This window comes from Drosophila nasuta, chromosome 3, assembly GCF_023558535.2.
Source record: "Drosophila nasuta strain 15112-1781.00 chromosome 3, ASM2355853v1, whole genome shotgun sequence".
In the NCBI taxonomy this organism is placed as follows: domain Eukaryota; kingdom Metazoa; phylum Arthropoda; class Insecta; order Diptera; family Drosophilidae; genus Drosophila; species Drosophila nasuta.
Genome location: NC_083457.1, coordinates 11,469,748 through 11,488,738, shown reverse-complemented (window position 1 = coordinate 11,488,738; position 18,991 = coordinate 11,469,748). Strand labels below are relative to the sequence as shown.

The following is an 18,991-nucleotide window of genomic DNA, read 5'->3' as shown; positions in this document are numbered from 1 at the left end:
TAAACAAAATGTACCTTATAAAATTAAATTAATTAACATAATTACACATATACAAACACACACACACACACACACCAATACACAGTAAAATTGCAAATATAAGAAAAGGCAGCATGTAAAAATAAAAAATTGTTAAAAATGTAAAAAATAGAAAACACATAAAAAAGAAAAAGCGAAAATTTATGCATGTTATGGAAATTATTGTTAGACGCAAGAATTGTGGACGAAGCGAATAGGAAGAAGAATGGAAAGAAAGGAAAAAACAAAGTGAATAAAGAGAAAATCCTTTAGATCTATCTATGCATATGTGAAATGTATGTATTTAGATTTCTAGATGGTATATAACTTCTGTATGTATTGTAAAATATATGAATAATATTAACGAAAACTAAAAGAAAACGGAAATCATTTCAAATGAGTTTAAAGAAACAGAAAATGCAAAGAGCAAAAAGTTAGCTTTAGGCCAAGGTTTAAGATACGTTAAAGGATATGCTGCACATACATATATATATGTGTATATATATCAGGATATATATGCTGCGACGTCTAACGTAAGGTGGCAGCATAATGTTGAAAACAATTTATGGAAATATATAAATATATATATGTATGTATGTATATGTATAACTAATATCTAATATCGTTAAAGAGAGCATTAAGTATGGGGTTCTGCAGGAAGTAAAAAAAAATGTGTAATGGGTCTTATTATATAGGCAAAAGGCGTTAGGTATGTTTATTGTAAAATTGATTACGATGTGAACCTGTTATTGCAAATGAAAAGTGATTTTAATTCTTAAGAAAATCTATATATATATATAAAAACAAAAAACAAATTTAACAAAGCAAAAAAAAAAGGATTAACAAGTAAATGCAAGAAATATATACATTAAAGTTTAATAAGTATAATGCAAAACACACACACACATACACCTGTTTTATGTTTTAAAATTGTTGAAGCAAAACAGCGTAAAAGAAAATCATTTAACTTGAAGGAAAAAGTGAAAACAAAAGTAAAAACAAAACTACCTAAAAACTAAATGCATAATTATTATGTTTATTATTATTATGTTAACATATAAATGTCATCTCAGAGATGTTTCAAAACAAGCAACCAACCAACCAACCAACAAACAAAAATGTAATAAAAAGTAATTATAAAAACAACATCTAGAGAATGCAATCTTTTTTTTGTGCCGCGCCGTAAGCTCAGCTTTTTGTTTACTTTATTATAATTATTATTGTAGTGTCTAATTAATGCATAATTTATGTATTCATATTGCTGTCAAATGTGATTCGGATGCTGTTTGGTTTAGGACATGTTAAAGTTTTGCGTAAAATCATATTCAATTGTTGGTATTACGGTCTGCACGAATTTCAAGAAGATGATTAGATATAAATGCACGCCCAATTGGCCGCCACCTTCCTCCACAGTTTGGATGATCTTCTTCATAATATCAGCATGACGACACGGATGCACCGATGCCATGTTGGGGCCCGGCAAATGCGGATGCGATTCCATTGTAACAGTCTTTTTCGCATGATCCTGCGACACATCTTCGTACATTTGCTCGACGGTCAACGGCTTGCGTTGCTCATCGTAGCCCACAACCCAGAGCCGTGGCGTCTGATAGTATTTATCGTATGTGATGTGCAGATCGTAGGTGCGTGTATGCAACACGGAGTCGCCACCAGCACTTGCAGCAGCTGCTGCTGCTGCTCCTTCTCCTCCTTCAGCTGCAGCTGCAGCGCTGCTCGACTGTGTGTCCGACTCCTGTTTGCGTGTTGTGGTCGCGACAGCGGGATCAACCAGCTCCAGCATGCCGCTCTCCTCAAATGCATCCATGTCAATGGCCTCATCATCGTCTTCGTCCTCCTCCTCATTGCCCAAGGCAGCAGCTACGCCAGACGACTTCTCACTGTCCGGCGTATGCATTTCATCCTAAGCAAATAGATAACAATAATTTATATTTAATATTTCGATTAAATCATTTGGGAATTAATGGCAATTGAACCTTGGTCTCGTCCAGCGTCAGTTCGCATATTTTGTCATCCAGCTGATTGGTGCCGTCATCATTCAATTGATGTGTCTCCACCCATCCGCCGTCACCGGACTCCTCCTCCACCAGTGTCTCTTCGCCCACATATTCCATCTGTTTGCAGCGTCGATAGCATGGCACATTGCGTGTTATCAGAAATTGTTTATCTGTAATTCAATTTACTTAATACGATTGCGGCGCTGGTTTAGTGTAAAGTTGTCAACTATATTATTTACCCTTGGGTAAGTATGGCTTTGTTTTGCTCTCATCACCGGCCGCCCACTGCCAAGTGGGACAATGATGCACCAAATGATCACCAGCTGCCACAAATTCCTCTGGCGTTAGAACTCCAGTTTCACGAAACTTTGACTCCTAAAAAGACAGAGCGGAAAAAATTGATTAGTCTCGACTTAATGGCTTTGGAGTCGCCAGTCAGACGCCGACGCCGCCCAGGCGACGCGACAGCGCCCCAACAGTGATGAGCACTTCACAACGTTAAGTCACGAGTCACTGCATTTAAAATGAACACGTATCAAACGAATGTCTATAACTCTAATACGCTTATAGAAATACATTTGATATGCATATGTTAGTTGCTAGTCAGTTGTATGTGTGTTATTGTTAATTACATTTAACAAAGAGTTTGATTTGCTTTTGTTTTACAACTCAATCACAGTGACCCGAGTGTTGCTCATCTCTCTCGCATTGTAGCTAGTACTTGCCTTTAGCACTGGCGTTAAGTATTCGGCCACATTAAGAGCTGTGCCTTTTACTGTATTTAGCACACTTTGCATTGTTGCCGATCTGAGTATTTGCTTTGTTCTAATCCCTAGGCTAAAAACGCAAATGCGTTGTATCTATGACACTTTATAGTTGAATTGCACACTCGCCACTTTCTTTTGGGCTAGCTATGTGTGTTCGCTGCGCAACACTGGTCTATGCTCGCAACCGCAAACAGCTGATTAGAATATCGATAAGCGACTATCGATACTTCTTGCAACGGTGAATGCCTTGAATATGTAGCGTGATGATTGCGTTTAAATAATAGATTTTGTCGCTTAAACTATAGTTTAATTCATTTAAGAAGTTGAATTTTTTGTTTATTTTTACTACAACTTGTGGGAATAGATCCATTAAGCATTATTTTATTTACTCGTGACCTGGCGTGAACTGTGAATTCTATTTACGATTATTCACTCATCTCTAGCGCACATGTTGTTACCATTTAAATTGAAATGGAGCCAAAGTTTGTGTTGCCCTCCCCAAATTTTAACAAAAACAGTAAAGAGCCAAGCAAAAACAATCTGCACTATCTAACGCCATGTGGCATGACGCTGCTGCCACGCAGCAAACAGCCGCCACCCATGTATGGGGCACGCGGCAGCACTGTGCCCGCCAAGTATTTGAAGGCCGAGCAGCCACAGGTAATGTTTACTATTGACTTGCAAGAGACAACTAAAAAGCCAACTATAATTACAGAACACCAACATAAACACAGTCACATTAGATGCACCGACAAAATGCGTATCGCCGCCTCGACCTGAATTTTGTGGCAACTGTAACATGGGCTTGGCCAATGCACAAGACATGCGAAGGCACTTAGAACAGCATGAAGATTGTCCAGCAGATGATTGTGATTTCGCTGCCTTGGCCAGTATATTGGAGCGTCACATTGAAGCCAATCACATTACAGGCTTGTACAAAACCGTAAAGCGAGTGTGGACGCCAGAGGACATTGCCGCTTGGCGGGCAGAGCGATGCAAACGGTAAGTTTGGCCAGCAGGGCGCAATGCAAATGTTTAATACTTTGCTGTTGTAGATTTCCAACGACGGCTAACGTGGAATTGGCCAAACGTGCCAAAGAGCAGCGTCAGAAACGTGGTGAGCGCTTGGAGGCGTCTAAAGCGCGTTTCGGCAAGGCGGAAGATAGACGGCGCACGCGGCCGGAGAGCAATAACAAAGAGCGTGTCAAGCTAAACAAGAGACAAAAAAAGAATGTAAGATCAGTTTCAACACAGCAGCAGCAGGCAAAGCAGACCGAGAATAAGACACCGCCAGTAGAGCAAGATGCTGCTATTGATGCCGAAGCAGCACGAAAGTTTCGTGGCACTGGCCAAATGAAGGACTACAAACATGTCAAGGAAAAATCCAAACCAGAGACGAATGCATTGATCAGTATGTTAGGCATGTACGGCACAGACTCTGAGAATGAGGAGGAAGATGAAATAACAGATGAGGAAGTGGATGATGCATCCTCTGAAACTTTAGTAGAACCTAAAGAAGACGCTCAAATTGAGCTGCCGTGTTTGGATAATAATGTAGAAACAGAAATTGAGACTGTCGTTGACACTACGCTGCCTCAAGAGACACCACAGAGCTCCGACGATGAGGCACCTGATGAAGCGCCTATCGAACGCAAAAAAGAAGTTGAAATAACACTCGAATTAGTTACAGAAGTAGAAGCAACTACAGCTCATCCTTCCGTTGAAAGCACAGCAGCAGTAGGAGCCAAGCCACAACTGGAGAATAAGACGACGGTCAAGCGTGCTGCACCAACCAAGAAAAGGATTCTTGGCCTAAACTACAAGCGAGCACGTCTGATGTCCAAGCAAAACACAATGCTCTCAAAGCTTCTTGAGTCGGACATCAGACATGAGCGAAATGTGCTGTTGCAATGTGTGCGCTACGTATGTGAGCAGAACTTCTTTGGACTTGGAAGCAGTTCCTCTTCCCCCACAAGAACTGAAAGCACAACGTAGTAAATTTAACTTAAGTTTAATAAAAGTCTTAAATGAAATTATGCGTTTTCAATTTGTTGACATGCCACCGCCACCAGCGGAATCAGTGCCCATGCCACCCACTCCACCACTGCCGCCAGTGGAGCTGCTGCCACCGCTTGCCCCGCCATCACCAGATCCCGATCCAGATCCGGGTCCATTTCCAACGCCGCCACTAGCAGCCTGTTGTTGTTGCTGCTGAGCAGCAGCTGCGGCTGCTTGTTGCTGTTGTTGTGCAGCAGCATGCTCCTGTTGACGTTTCTGTTGCTGTCTGGCTGCATGAGAATGCTTCGCCTTGGTCTCCTCTAGCTCGCGGACTCGGGAGCGTGCGTGTTGAATACGATGCCAGGCCATTTGCAGCACCTTCGCTGAAGCGTAACCCGAGCCCTCATGTGGCTGACCGGTAGACACTTGTGTGAGGTAGTTTATTTGCTCTGAAAGCTTGGATTCCACGCTGGACAAGCTCTTTAGGAACTGTTGTGACTGCGTTTCGGCACTTTTTTGCGAAGACTTCTCCTTGCCCAGTTCTTGCAATGCCAGACCTTAGTAGTAAATATAAATACTACATCAAACGTGAATGCTAAATACACAGTTAAATTTACCTGCACTTTGCATGCAGAGCAGAATGTCCTTCTCAATTTCATCAAGTGCATGTATTTTATCCAGGGGATTCATATTATTAAAGTTTTAAAACGCGGCGTTTTTTGTTTGTTTCGGCTTCTACCAACAGTGTGACCACAAGTTAAATATTATAATATTACCGCATGCGCTTCAGCTGTTTGGCACCAATAAGATTTACATGTGATATGGTCACTCTATTTGTTATTCACTTTTTGCCATTCACATGACGATTCCCGCTTTTAACTGCCTTAACTGTAGTGTTTCCGCCAATTGAGATTGAAAGCTATTATATTTTTTTTAATCCATATTTATTTGTGTTAATATATATTTATTTACATTTTTTACGATCAATAGTGTTTATAATAATTCCTTAATAATTAGGTCCTATACCAAACCACGCGAATTTAAAGAACTCCTTTGGCAGCGTAATGCAATTTTCGTATATCTCGAAAGACTCGCCGTCCATTTGCAAAACCGTAACGTCGTTTCCGCAATCAATTTGTTTGTGTAATACATAGTGCATACGGTTCGTGAAGTGCGCCTGACAAACGCGACATACTATGATGCGATCGTTGGGTTCCGTGCGCAGAAATCTTCGAATATTGGGTACTTCATACATGCCTCGAAATTCTCCCGCCACATCTGTTTGAATGAGAAAAGTGGGTGTGTTCTTCACATCTTCGCTTCTGATCAAATACGGCACGGCAAACAGTTCCCTGGTGCTGGCGCAAACACGGAAACAATAGAGATTCACTTGCAGGGAGTCGGGAAACTTTCCAAAACGTATTCCATGATAGTTGATGTAACTTTCGTTGAGCAGCGACAAATTCACCGATTTCCTATTGTTGTTGGCCTTGAAACCACCTTTGTTCTTGATACGATATTGCAGTGGCAGTAGTTCTTGTCCATTGTATAGCCGTTTGACAGTTATTTTGATGCGTTTGATGGTGCATGAATCCAGAAAAAAGCCCCATCACCAAAAACATGTAGCTGCTAATCTTCTCAACGAGCCGAGTGAAGACCATGTCAACTGTTGCTTCAATATCCAGGAAATGCTTTATGTTGAAGGAATAACTTTCGAAGTACAGACGCTCCTTCAACACAGTCACATAAAAGCCTATGGTGACTACCAGTTCGTTGGCCTCGTAGTTCAAGAAACGCAACAATTGCGGCACTGCTTGTGTTCCGGCATCCAGCATAAATTCCTGAGTACGCCCATATGCGGATTCATCACATAGCATAAACGTTTCAATGCATTCCTTTTCGATTTGCTTGAGCAGCAGTTTCCTCTCCAGATCCAGTTTAATGTGCTGGGCATCTTCGCCGGACAGCCAATGATGGCTGAACGGTTCATTTGCTGCAACTGGACTCCGGCAACTCTCGCACTCCAAGGACGAATCGTTCATGTACGGTTGATGGCGAAAGGTACGTACATTTCTTCTTGTTTCAAAGATAAAGCGCGACTGACGTTGATGTGACATGTTGAACAATGTAAAGCTGACTGATGTCCTGTTGAATTGTGGCGGACTATTTATACAAAAAAGTAGTGCAGGGATCAACTTTAGAATTACCTGAGTGTGGGAAGATAAATTGTTTTACTACCTATGTTAGCCCTTCATGAATCTTAACAGATGGTCAGGTAAAAATGATGGGCCTATTTTACATTTTGCATAAGGACTTCAAGACGTCTTTATGCAAGCTGTTTGCTTTGTACCTAAGTAGTTTAGCAATCCAGAACATTGTAAATTCTTATTTCTATCAAGAGATTTCAAATTTACCTTGATGACGCTGATGAAACGCTTCATAAAATTAGGGAATGTGAGCGCATTCGCTCATATCAATATCCAAAATAATTTGCTTAATAGATACATAAATACATTTCTGCATAAAATTGTTCTCACACAGTCAGAAACATTGTATTTTTATATTAGGATTCTGAAATTTCGTCAAAGAAAATATCAGAGTCTCATCTATAATTTCATTTTCGTGATGAAATCATACAGTACATGTCCAAAACCGGATTAACTTTGAGTGAAACTCTTTACAGTGATAAGTTAAGTATACGACTGGGAAGCTATATTCTTTTTCATAATTGTCTTGTCACTTTGTTAGATGTACTGAGTATTGGATTTGATGATGTGCTATCTGCTTACTCTAGTCTTAGCTGTTCTCAATTGATCAGGGAATTATTATGATGTCAAATGAGGTGAATCATGAAATTGAGAGCTTAATTTCTTTCCCTTTTTAACTTTACATTGAAATATTATATTACCGGTTAAATATGTTTTGGCAAAGACGGTCTGAATATTTTAATCTGCTGTCTTCATTTCATTTCCTACTGATTTCAAAATCTAACATTCGATTAATGCCTTTGCTAACAGCTTCATTACGCTTGTGAGTATGGTACCTCGATTTGTTGACAAATGTCTTAGTATAGCATAGCATATCAAAATAGGTTATTATCAACAGATATGTATACATTGATAATTCTTAAATATTCAAGTATTTTCTTAAGTTATAGTAGATTTCGATTTCTGGATTTAAGCTTATTTGTTGCCAACCTATTAACAACATTTTGAATGCACGCTCAATACATGGCTCATGTAATATCAATTATTAAAAAGCCCATATATTTTTGGAAATAAGACAATATTTAGTTTATATCCTCTTAGACAAGAGATAAATTAAATTCTTTTTTTAGATGTGGTAGTTTTTGATTAACAACGAAATTAAATTAATTTTATCTCTTACCTTTTCTGCATTTTCTGCAATTCACTTGATAAAAGAATTGAGCCCCACTATTTAAAAATAAAAAGTTGTGTTATATTTTTAAGCAATATTTATTTGTATTCATATATTTCTATTACAAATGCTAAGTATTAATAGGGCTTACATTAATTAATATATAACTATAATTATTAATAATTAGGTCGAATTCCGATAAAGTCGAGTTTGAAGAACTCCTTTGACAGAGTAATGCAATTTTCGTATGTCTCAAAAGACTCGCCGTCCAATTGCAAGACCTCAACTTCATTCCCACAGTCCATTTGTTTATGTAATACAAAGTGCATACGACTCGCGAATACCCCCATACAAACGGTGCATTCAACAAAGCGATCGTTGGGTTCCGTGCGCAGAAATCTTCAAATATTGCGTACTTCATACATGCCACAAAATTCTCCAGTAACATCGGTTTGAATGAGAAATGTGGGTGTGTTCTTCACATCTTCGCTTCTGATCAAATATGGCACGGCAATCAGTTCTTTGGTCTCGGGGCAGACATGGAAGCAATAGAGATTCACTTGCAGGGAGTCGGGAAATTTGCCAAAACGTTTTCCATGATAGTTGAGATAGCTCTCGTTGAGGAGCGACAAATTCACCGGCTTCTTATTATTGTCCTTGGCCTTGAAACCACCACTGTTCTTGATGCGATACTGCAGTGGTAGCACTTCTGGTCCATTGTTAAGCCGTTTGACAGTCAGTTTTATGCGCCTGATGGCGCAGTCATCCAGTGTAACTCCTTCCGCCATATACATATAGCTGCAAATCTTCTGAGCGAGCCGACCGATGACCATGTCGATTGTTGCCTCAATGTCCAGGAAATGCTTTATAGAGAAGGAATAACTCTCGAAGTAAAAGCGCTTCCCCGGCACAGACACATAGAAGCCCATAGTGACAACCAGTTCGCTGGCCTTGTATTTCAAGAAGCGCAACAGCTGCGGCAGTGCTTGCGTTCCGGCTTGCAGTAGAAATTCTTCAACGCCACCATATTGTTGGGTTTCATCACAAATCATAAAGGTTTCAATGCGTTCCTTCTCGATCTGCCTGAGCAGCATTTTCTTCTCCAGATCCAGTTTGGTGTGCTGGGCATCCTCGCCGGACAACCAATGATGACTGTATGGCTCATTTGCCTCAACGGGACTGTGACAACTCGCACATTCCACGTGGGGATGGTGGATGGACGGTTGATGCCGAAAGGTTCTTACATTGCTTGTAGTTTCAAAGCTGAAGCGCGACATGTTGAACAATGTAATGCTGATGGCTGACTGATGTCCTGTTGAATTGTGGCAAACTATTTATACAGAAAGTAGTGCAGGGATCAGGCTCAGTATTACCTGATTATGGAAACTTAGGTATATTTTCTACCTGCATTGTAACCCTGCTTAAGCCTGCACCAGCTGCAGATAAGTTTAGTCGCCAAAATCGGTCATAATTTCTTATTTAAGATCACCATATGCTTTACAAGCGTACCGTTATAAAACAGGTATTACCATGTCTCTACAAAATACTTTTCATGTACTGTATTAACATTTTGAGTTTGCCGTGTACCTAAATACTTTGGTGGTGCACAACTCTGGGATTTTTCAATATAGATTTTGTCTTGGCTAAAAACTCTTCATGCAGCATACTTTTCCCTGTTTCGCTTGACAATTTTTTTTAAATATACTTTTAGCAGATATTTTTATTTGGCGCAAGACATTTTAATTTCACTCAAGAAATTTCCATTTTACCAAAGGATTTGCCTTGACTAAGTACTCGCAGTGATTAAAGGGAATTTAATTCCATTTCCTTTTTTATTTACCCATATTTCCAAAAAAGTCCGTATACTCGCTCATTGGAATGGTTATTATTCCAGGGAAAATTCCCATTGAAAATTTGTATAATACGTAAATGTCTTTGCTAAATAAGTCTCCAAATCAGAAACTGGTTAATATTAATAAAAAAAAACCTTCGAAAACACCCCTGCGCATAAAAACCATTTTTTCAAAACACGCATTGATAAAACTCACCCCGAGTTCGAACTGAGCTTGTTCTTGCCACGGGTAATAACTTTAAGTTGTAAAAAAAAGAAATGAGAAAATGTTTTACTAAATTTAAAATACGTTTTAAAAAATTTAAGAGTTATTGAATAATAATAATACTTTAGGGAAAGAGAAAGAATGGAAACTGATTTTGATATTTGTCTGAATAATTTAACTGGTTTGAGAATTCATCTTATATATAAGTATGTTACTTTCATTTTAAAAAATTATATAAAATACTAAATACAGAAAGTTCATTAGAAATAGAAATTGCATTGCAATATAGTGATTGAGAAGCCGTTACAATCTCAACTCTCCTTTATTTCATCCCCTTATTTAGCTAACAGTTGTTGTAACATTTCTGTTGGACTGTTAATTCGGGAAATTTCCCCTGCAACTCGAATATGCTTTAACCGACAAGTTTGCTGTTGTGATTGAACGCGTTGCTGTTGCAAGGACATGCCAGGACTTTGCCGAAAAGTGGCTTCGCGTATTAAGGGAATGTGAATGTGTGCAAAGAAATTTTCAACGCCTTTCCGTACGTAAACGATTGTTGTAGTCGTTGGCCCATTGGGTTGCTTTATGGCTTCTTTAGTAGTTCAAGCATATTTAAGGCTCTTGCGTGCGTTTGTGTGGTTCGTCCTTCACACGCACACACACACACACCGAAACACCGACACATTCGCACACCGGCACACTGCGAGAACTGTGCTATATATGCATATGGAATGTATATAAATACGTATATTGTATTTTTGTTGCTGCGAAACCTCACGTGTGTCATCGTCATCGTTGTCGGTTCCCACTTTCCTACCCTCCCCCCCTACCACTCGGTCCCTTTCCCCTCTTCTTGTGTCTCTTGTCTTCTCACCCACAATCGCGCCCATACGAAGAGCTTATGCTGAAGCAAAAACTGCTGCCTGGCATCTTTTACGTTTTTCGGTTGTTGATTTTTGCTATTTTAACGTGTTGGGTTTTCCTCGTGCGCTTTGCTTTGCTATGCGTTTGCCTTGCCCTGTCTTGCCTTGCCTTGCCTTGCCTTACAGTCCATATCTTGTGCCTTTGCTAGAATTATGAAAACGTCGTCAACGAAAGTTGTTTGGGTTATCCTTCTTGGCGCGTCTCCTTCGCTTCTCGCTTGGCTGTATTGGTCAAAATGAAAGGCATTTCACTGTTATTTTTTTCGTAACGCCTTGTTTTTCTGTGTTTTTGCATTTCGTTATTTTATGTTGTGTTTTTTTTCTTCTGTGTTTTGTTATGTTTTTTTTTTTGTCTTTGGCTTTTGTTCTGGTCTGATTAAATTTCGAGGGTTCGCTTTGGGTCCGCCAACGCTATTCTGCTTCAATTTATAATCAGCAACCTTCAGCAACCTTAATTTTTGGCCTTGGCTTCATTTATTTAAGTATTTATACGGCGCCAGAGGACCTAAAGCTGCAACTATTAGCGCTTAGACGATGTTAAGTCGAGTATTTTAAGCTAATTAGCAAACTCAGGACTTTCAACGCATAAATTCAAATACAAATTTAAAGTTTGATTTGCAGTGTTGGTTAGAAGAGCAATGTGGCTCAATGATCGGCAGCTTTCGATTGTCGATTAACATCAGTCGATAGCAAAGCGTGTAGTCTGTGATAGTGTTGTATAATGCAAATAGATTTTATTGCTATCGTTTGTGTATTATCTACGTCCATTTTATATAAAAGACCAATTAAAACGAATTTGAATTGTTGTACGCACAATTTAAGTAATTAACGCAGAACTTGCATGAAATAGGTATATTAAAAAAAAAAACTTGATTGGCGAGCATAATTATTGCGCTCACATGCAAATTTATTGAATTATTAATGCGCATACATATATTTGCGCTTAAAGCAACCAATTTTGATGCGTAGCTAATTGTTATTAAAATATCGTTGAAGTAATTATTTATTAATTTAGGTTATGGTTACGAGACGAGCCTAAAAGTCAATTAAGTAAAAGCACATACAGCTGCCATAAACACACACAGACACACACACACTGACTCACTCTCTAACACGTACAGACATAAACTTTTGTAATTTGCTTTTGCTTAACTTTGCGGGTCTTAAAAATAACTCGGCTACCTTTTTTTCCGCTGTTCTTGTTAAATTTTTCTGCAAACCTGCTTTGTTTTCAATTCTCTTTGGCTACGCTTTTTGCAATTTTTTCTTCTCTTATCTTTTTCGTCTGTCTGCCCGTCGCTGTGCTTGGCTACATTACGTTGTTGTTGTTGTTGCAGGCCCCGTGTAATTAACACTTTGTTAAGCTCATAAATCTTTAAACATTGATTTTTAATGATGGCATTTTAACGCCTCACCGAGCACACACCGAACGTCCACGTTCACCTGAGTATCTTTCTTCCTTCCTTCCCCTCTTCGCCAACCACGTTTCAAGCACGTGCAAATTGTCAGGTGAACTTTTCAGTGATTAATTTTTTTTTGCCATTGGGTTTGAGGTTGGGAGAGGAGATGGGATCAGGCGGCGGATTTGGTCCCATGGAAAATTGATAGTACCCAAGGGAAAAATGCGAGGCACATTGCTTTTAAAATGTCACTAGTTATGTGTAAATACGAGCACTTCCATAAACCATACAATGTGAATAGAATGGAGCGAGTTCATTTTTTGCAGTTGTTATTTATAAAAAAACCTAATGCACATTTGACATAAACAAAACGAGAATGAAAACGCAAACGAAAACGAAAGAGGAACAACAACAACAACAATAACAACAACGACGACGACAGTGGCAGCGAAATCTGTTTGGATCCACAAAACAAGATATATATACATAATGTATACATAACTGTTGTCTGCGTCAACGAATTATGTTGCCCAGATGTCAGTGCAATACAACGTAAAAACATGACAATGCCGCGCGTACCCCCGCACCTCCTCCCCTTTACAAGACTCTCAACTCGGGACAAAACTAGCAGGACACACGCCCACATGGAACTACAGTTTACAGTTTTGCATGCACTGAGTGGCGTTCGCCTGGCATCTATCCCATAAGTATTCATGCATTTATGCGGGCTACCACACCCCCTCCGCTCCCCTCCCTCCTTCGCTTATTCCCTCTGATGCTGGGGCTCATCTTCGTACTGGTTGGATGTCCGTTCTTTCTTATATAAATCTCAGCTCGGTTTGTTTGCGCTGTTTTGGGTGTAGCCAAATGTGTTCCATTTGTCAACAGCAGCAGCAGCAGCAGCAGTAGCGAGAGAAGTAGTAGCAGCAGCAGCAGCTCATCCAAAGTGCTGGCTAAAAGACCATTGCCTTGCCCCTGGCCTCCTCTGTTCAGCCACAGTCTCCTTGTTGTCGTTGATGTGCCAGCATCAGCAGCTTTATTATTATGCAAATACAACAAAATATGAATTATGTTAATGCCAAGTGTACACAAGCTAACACAAACGCACACACACACACACACACACACATACTCTACAATTATATACATAGTATACATATATAGCTAGGACACATGTGTGTGCATGTCCTGCTGTCCTTGTCCGCATGCAGGCGTCGCTTTAAACTGCGTGCAAAGCCGACAACTTCGACCCCCTAGGCGCTTCTTAAAATGTCTGCAGCACAAAAAACCTTTTTGTTTTAGACTTGAGCTAAAAAGGCTGTTAGACTCGTATTGAACATGACTGGCAGCACAGTGCACCACTGCACAGCGAGAGAGCAAACTAAGGCGTAAGGAAGAGGAGGATGAGGAGAAGGGGAAGGGGAAGGGGTCAAAGAGAGTGAGAGACATTGAAAGCAGCTTTGCATAGCCTGGTTAACTCGGTTGGCAGATGAGGCGTGCAATGCTTGGCCAAACAGTCAACAGTCGGTTGAATTGTGAGGATTCAAGGATTTTGGTTTACCAACAAAAACACAGCACTAGGATTTCGTATTCAAATCAAAGACTCGGATAAATATCAGTCAGGCATAAGCAACTGCTTTTTGTATTATTTAGTTCAGAAATCTTTAAAGTGGAAGTGTTAATGTGTAAACTGGACTAATTAAATGTCAGCTATGTTTGAGTTGCTTCTTAAGTTGCACGAAATTATAATTTGTTAAGAATAAAACCTTAGATATTTTAGACTAATATAAAGATAAAATTTGAATGTATCAAAGTTTATAAAGTCAACATAATCATAACTACAAAGTCAATTGTGATCGACTGTGAGATATCCGATGGCGATTTTGCATTTAGCAAAACAGTGAGGTAGTTTTATTTTTTAAAATAAACCAATTTACCAAAATATTGATATATGGGCAATTCTTGAAAATGGTAAACCACGACCGAAAAACAAATCTTCACATTCATCGTATTTTTTTTTGTATAATGTAATATAGAAATATCCAAATTTTCATAATACAATGGATCCGTAGCATATCTCCATTGTTTTTATAAAAAAAATTTGCCTGCAAACTGAAAAAATGTAATTTTTTCACATTTAGCTACTTTTATATGCATATTTTTGATTAATTATTTCACAAGGAAAACATAAGATATGTTTGCATTTTTTCTACCAAATCTCTTAATAGCAATCTAATAATAAGATAAAAAATGCAAAGTGAGCGAAAAAATGTTCAATTAACTGTTAATTTTTATTTTGCTTCTTATCTATGTTCAAATCGTACGTTCGCGACCGAAAACATCATTTTATTGTAATTGCTTCGCATTAAGTGCAAGCAGGTGGATGAAACTTCGCGTGTTAAGTTATTTTGGTATATATATTTTATATATAAAAAATCGTTGGGGTTACTCTAACCAATCTTTTTTTTATTGATTGTCAAAGTAGCGTACGTTCGCGACCTTACCTATAAGCATATGTCGATTTTTACTAGCGTCGCATGGATTTAAAAAAAAAAATTTTTTTTGTTTTTGTTTTTGAAAAAACTATGTCGTTTGCAGTTACTTATTACTTGTTAGTTATTACTTATTACCTATTACATATTTTTCTTGCTATTAATAAATTTCAGTACATATTTCATATTTAATAAAAATTTATTTTTTTGCTTTAAATGTTATTAGACACATTAAATTGAGTTAAATCCGTTTGTTTTTATTAATCAAAAAAGTTGTGGTAAAAATAAAAAATTAATAAATAATACAACATCGAAAAATCGTACGTTCGCGACCGGAACTTAATTAAATTAAAAATAAATAAATGGAGATATTTTCTTGGGAGTAGACTTAATAGAAAGCTACATGATTCTATTTTAAAAGTAAAGTTATTTCTTTAAAATATTCCGTCTCAATTCGCAGAGTTTTGCATTTTATTGTATTAAGCCAAAGTCGACTTCCATTTTGCGTACGTTCGCGACCGCATGTTTTTTGACAATATTATGAAAATTAAAAATCGATAAGCCCCATAATTTACACTAACCAAAGAGCTAAACAAATGCTATCGAAGAGTAAAAAAAAAGTTTCAGGAATCGTTTGTTTTCGATTTTATTTTTTAATTTATCTCGTACGAACGTACGTTCGCGACCCGGAGAAATGCCCATATGCCATAGACATTATTTGGTATATTGATAAAGTATAATAATATATTTAAAATATACATTAGACCTTAAAATACCAGATTGTCAACCAAATCAACTTTTTTTTCAAATAAGTTATACAATTTGTATCCGGTCCCAAACAATAAATATTGTATATGTTATTGTTATATGTTATACCGAAAATCGGGCATTGCTATATCGGCACGGCTGTTGACGCTGATCAGTGATACTATATATAAAATTTATAGGGTCAGAGATGCCTCCTTTTGCCAGTTACACATACTTTATTCATACATCATTCTACGCTGGACTTAATTTGCACGTTGTTGTTGAATCGAGTTTTACTTTATTCTGTTTAATTCGGACATTTGCACAAAATAAACTCCTTGCCTTAAAATCAATTTGAACATAAGCAAACTGCCACCAAAAATAGAGTCTCTGAAAGTGATTATTTTTATTGACGTAATGAACCTCAAGAAATTGACAATTTTATGGCCAATATTTGTGTTAAAGCATAAACCTTTCAACGCGCGTCTTTTCAACTGGAATCGAGTTCGACACTTCAATTGAATGCTATTGAAATGAAATAAAATATATTTGCCTAAGTAGCTTAGTTAAAGAAAAGGTAAAATCACAACAGATACCAGCTCCAACTCTCAGTAGCTGCTTTCTTTCTCTCTCTCTCTCTCTCTCTCTCTCTCTAACTTGCCATTGTCTCCGCAATTCTTTGAGGTGCACGTGGAGCGTGTGCTTCATCATAAGATGAAATGGCTTGAATGCCCTTAGAGGTGATGGAGATAGATGGAGACGGAGGTGGAGGAGGGGGGAGGAGATGGTGCCCTGCACTTTGGCAATGCAATCAATCTTTGACGATAAAGGCATGCAAGGAGGAGCTGAAAGAAATGTAATAATTTAAGCATATCATACGCAATCGCACACATCTTCATCTTGCCAGCGTTTTTGAATGTCTGTGTGTGTGTGTGTGTGTGTTGGCCAGCCAAAGGATGCGAGGCTGCAAGGATACCACCAGGTTGGCAACGTGGAAAGATATGCATAAGGCGATAACTGCTAGCAGCCGTTATGTCGTTGTGGCAGCAGTTGCAACAATACTTTTATGCGATGAGTGTGCTTATGGATCCGCATCCGCATCCGTATCCGTATCCAGATCTCGGGCAAAAGTGTAATAAATTGTTTTTGCATAAAAATTTCTAGTAGAAAAACTGCTGCAGCGGGCAAGAGAGAAAGAGAGAGAGATAGAGGAAGGTGTAAAGCGTCAGCAGAGCAACTGAGAAATGCATATAAAAATTGTGCACCTTTGGCCCGATTGCATATTTATCATATGAAGCTGCCAGGCAACTGAGTGCTCGGCTTGGCTTGGCCATTCAACTTGCATGAGGCACACACACACACACACACTCACACTTCTCTGCACCCACACACACACACTTCAAGCGTTGTACCACACACACATTTGCTTAGATTTTCAAACAAAAGCCACGCATCGATTGTCAACATTTCCACTTGCGCCTCGGCAACAAGCGGCAGCTTTCTCCTCCTTTCTCCTGCTCCTTTCTCCTTGCTTCTATCAAGGAGACACTTCATGCCAATATATGTGCCTGAACAGTCGTATCAAGTGCATATGTATGTGCATGTATGTTGCGTGTGTTATATCTATAGATGCTTAAATCTATTTTCTCGCTCGACTTCAGCATTTGCTTTGGCAATTTTAACAGTTTGCGCATTTTGTCACCAAGTCGAGTATTTCACTGCTCTAAGGTATTTTCATTTTCTGAAATACAATAACTGAAATAATAATAATTTCTATTACAAAAGAAAAAACGATTATAATTAAAAAAGTATTGCTTATAATAAAATATATGGAGTTAAAAAACAAAACTAAACTCAACAGTTTTGTTTTTAAAATTTTTGAGACACAATTAATTTTTTGAGACACAATAAATGCAATTAAAAAATAAATGTTATAATTAAAATGATATTGCCTAACATAAAAAAGATAAATTAAAAACGAAACTAAACTATTATTATAATGGAAAAAAGTGTAAATAACTTATAAAGAAAACATAAAACTCAAATATCAAATAGCAAAGACGGTATTTCATTTTTAAATGAAAAATAATAAAATTAAATAATGATGTCAAAAAGTCATCAAAAATATAAATGCAAATAATAAATGTCACATTAAATGAAATCAAAAAAATGTTTATTTTAAAGTCTTTTTGTATGCAATGATGTTCGCTATCAATTTGTTCTTATTATTTTCAAATATGAGGTTCAAGTATAGTAAAAGTATAGTTTAGTAACAATCTTTTTCAATGAATTATTTAAAGAACTTTTTCAAAATATTTCTGTGCAGCTTTTACAGAATTTTATAATTTGTTTTTTTATTCTCTAGACTTAAGAATCTTTTTTAGTTGCGAATGTAACTGTTAAACGTCAAAACTAAAGAATTATTCGTACTTAGCTTAGCTGTAACTTAGCTTCAACTTTTTAATTTGACACCTATGATGTCTTTTTAGAGTATTTCAACTTCTGTCTGTTGATTTGCAACTCCCATGTGCGCAATATTTGTGTTGTCATGACGAGAGCAACAATAGCACGCTCCATAGAACAATTGCAAATTGCAATTTGTTTGCATTTCGTATTTTATATTCTGCATTTTGCATTTCGCATTCTGCATTTTACATTTGACGTTTTGCACGGCTTGATAGTTAATTATGTGATATCATTATTATCATTACTGTTATTATTATTGCTATTGCTATTGTTATTATTATTGGCACTGCTGTTTCGTAGTCTGTGTAAGTGTTTATTATGCTTATAATGCATATTCTAATGCCTGTCAGGCATCGCCCATTGTTTTCGCAGTCTGTGAAAATGTCTTTAATAACAATTACAATGACTGGCGACAGGCGACAGGCGGCAGACGGCAGGATTACAGCAAACAAAATGGAGCAAATCGAGTGCATTAATTGCAGATCAAGGATACTGGGCGGAAATGCTTTGGAAAATTGACAGAGCCAGAAATGACTAGGCTATTTGTTTAAATTAATGCGCAAATTAGACCATTTCCTGACTAATTGTAAAATGTTCAAAACATATTATGAGTTATTTATTATTCAAGAATTTTAATTTTAATATATATTAATATACTATGGACTGTACATGTCTAATAAAGAATAGTTACAGAAGGAAAATCTTAATAAATGAGCACTTAACAATAAAT

General features: G+C 37.8%; 5 protein-coding genes across 5 annotated transcripts; 1 reads left to right on the top strand and 4 right to left on the bottom strand.

Annotated features, from left to right (window-relative positions):
- Positions 1–1,210: 1,210 nt before the first annotated feature.
- Positions 1,211–2,966, bottom strand: LOC132793563 (ubiquitin-like-conjugating enzyme ATG3). Its single transcript, XM_060803538.1, has 4 exons — positions 2,759–2,966; positions 2,273–2,408; positions 2,013–2,203; positions 1,211–1,939 (listed from the first exon to the last, which is right to left on the bottom strand). The coding sequence occupies exons 1-4, from the start codon at positions 2,828–2,830 to the stop codon at positions 1,310–1,312; spliced, it is 1,029 nt and encodes a 342-aa protein (XP_060659521.1). The 5' UTR covers positions 2,831–2,966; the 3' UTR covers positions 1,211–1,309.
- Positions 2,967–3,081: 115 nt separating this feature from the next.
- Positions 3,082–4,833, top strand: LOC132793562 (FMR1-interacting protein NUFIP1). The gene is made up of 3 exons (XM_060803537.1): positions 3,082–3,460; positions 3,516–3,802; positions 3,856–4,833. Exons 1-3 carry the CDS (start codon positions 3,272–3,274, stop codon positions 4,793–4,795), a joined length of 1,416 nt encoding a protein of 471 aa, XP_060659520.1. The 5' UTR covers positions 3,082–3,271; the 3' UTR covers positions 4,796–4,833.
- Positions 4,817–5,564, bottom strand: LOC132793564 (mediator of RNA polymerase II transcription subunit 11). The gene is made up of 2 exons (XM_060803539.1): positions 5,416–5,564; positions 4,817–5,355 (listed from the first exon to the last, which is right to left on the bottom strand). The coding sequence occupies exons 1-2, from the start codon at positions 5,486–5,488 to the stop codon at positions 4,844–4,846; spliced, it is 585 nt and encodes a 194-aa protein (XP_060659522.1). The 5' UTR covers positions 5,489–5,564; the 3' UTR covers positions 4,817–4,843.
- A 240-nt stretch (positions 5,565–5,804) lies between these two features.
- LOC132793640 (protein terminus-like) lies at positions 5,805–6,915 on the bottom strand. Its single transcript, XM_060803647.1, is given in 2 exon segments — positions 5,805–6,398; positions 6,400–6,915. Coding segments are annotated over 2 exon segments (1,110 nt in total).
- Positions 6,916–8,577: 1,662 nt separating this feature from the next.
- Positions 8,578–9,453, bottom strand: LOC132793627 (protein terminus-like). The gene has a single exon (XM_060803635.1). The coding sequence runs from the start codon at positions 9,451–9,453 to the stop codon at positions 8,578–8,580; it is 876 nt and encodes a 291-aa protein (XP_060659618.1).
- Between the last annotated feature and the right edge of the window lie 9,538 nt (positions 9,454–18,991).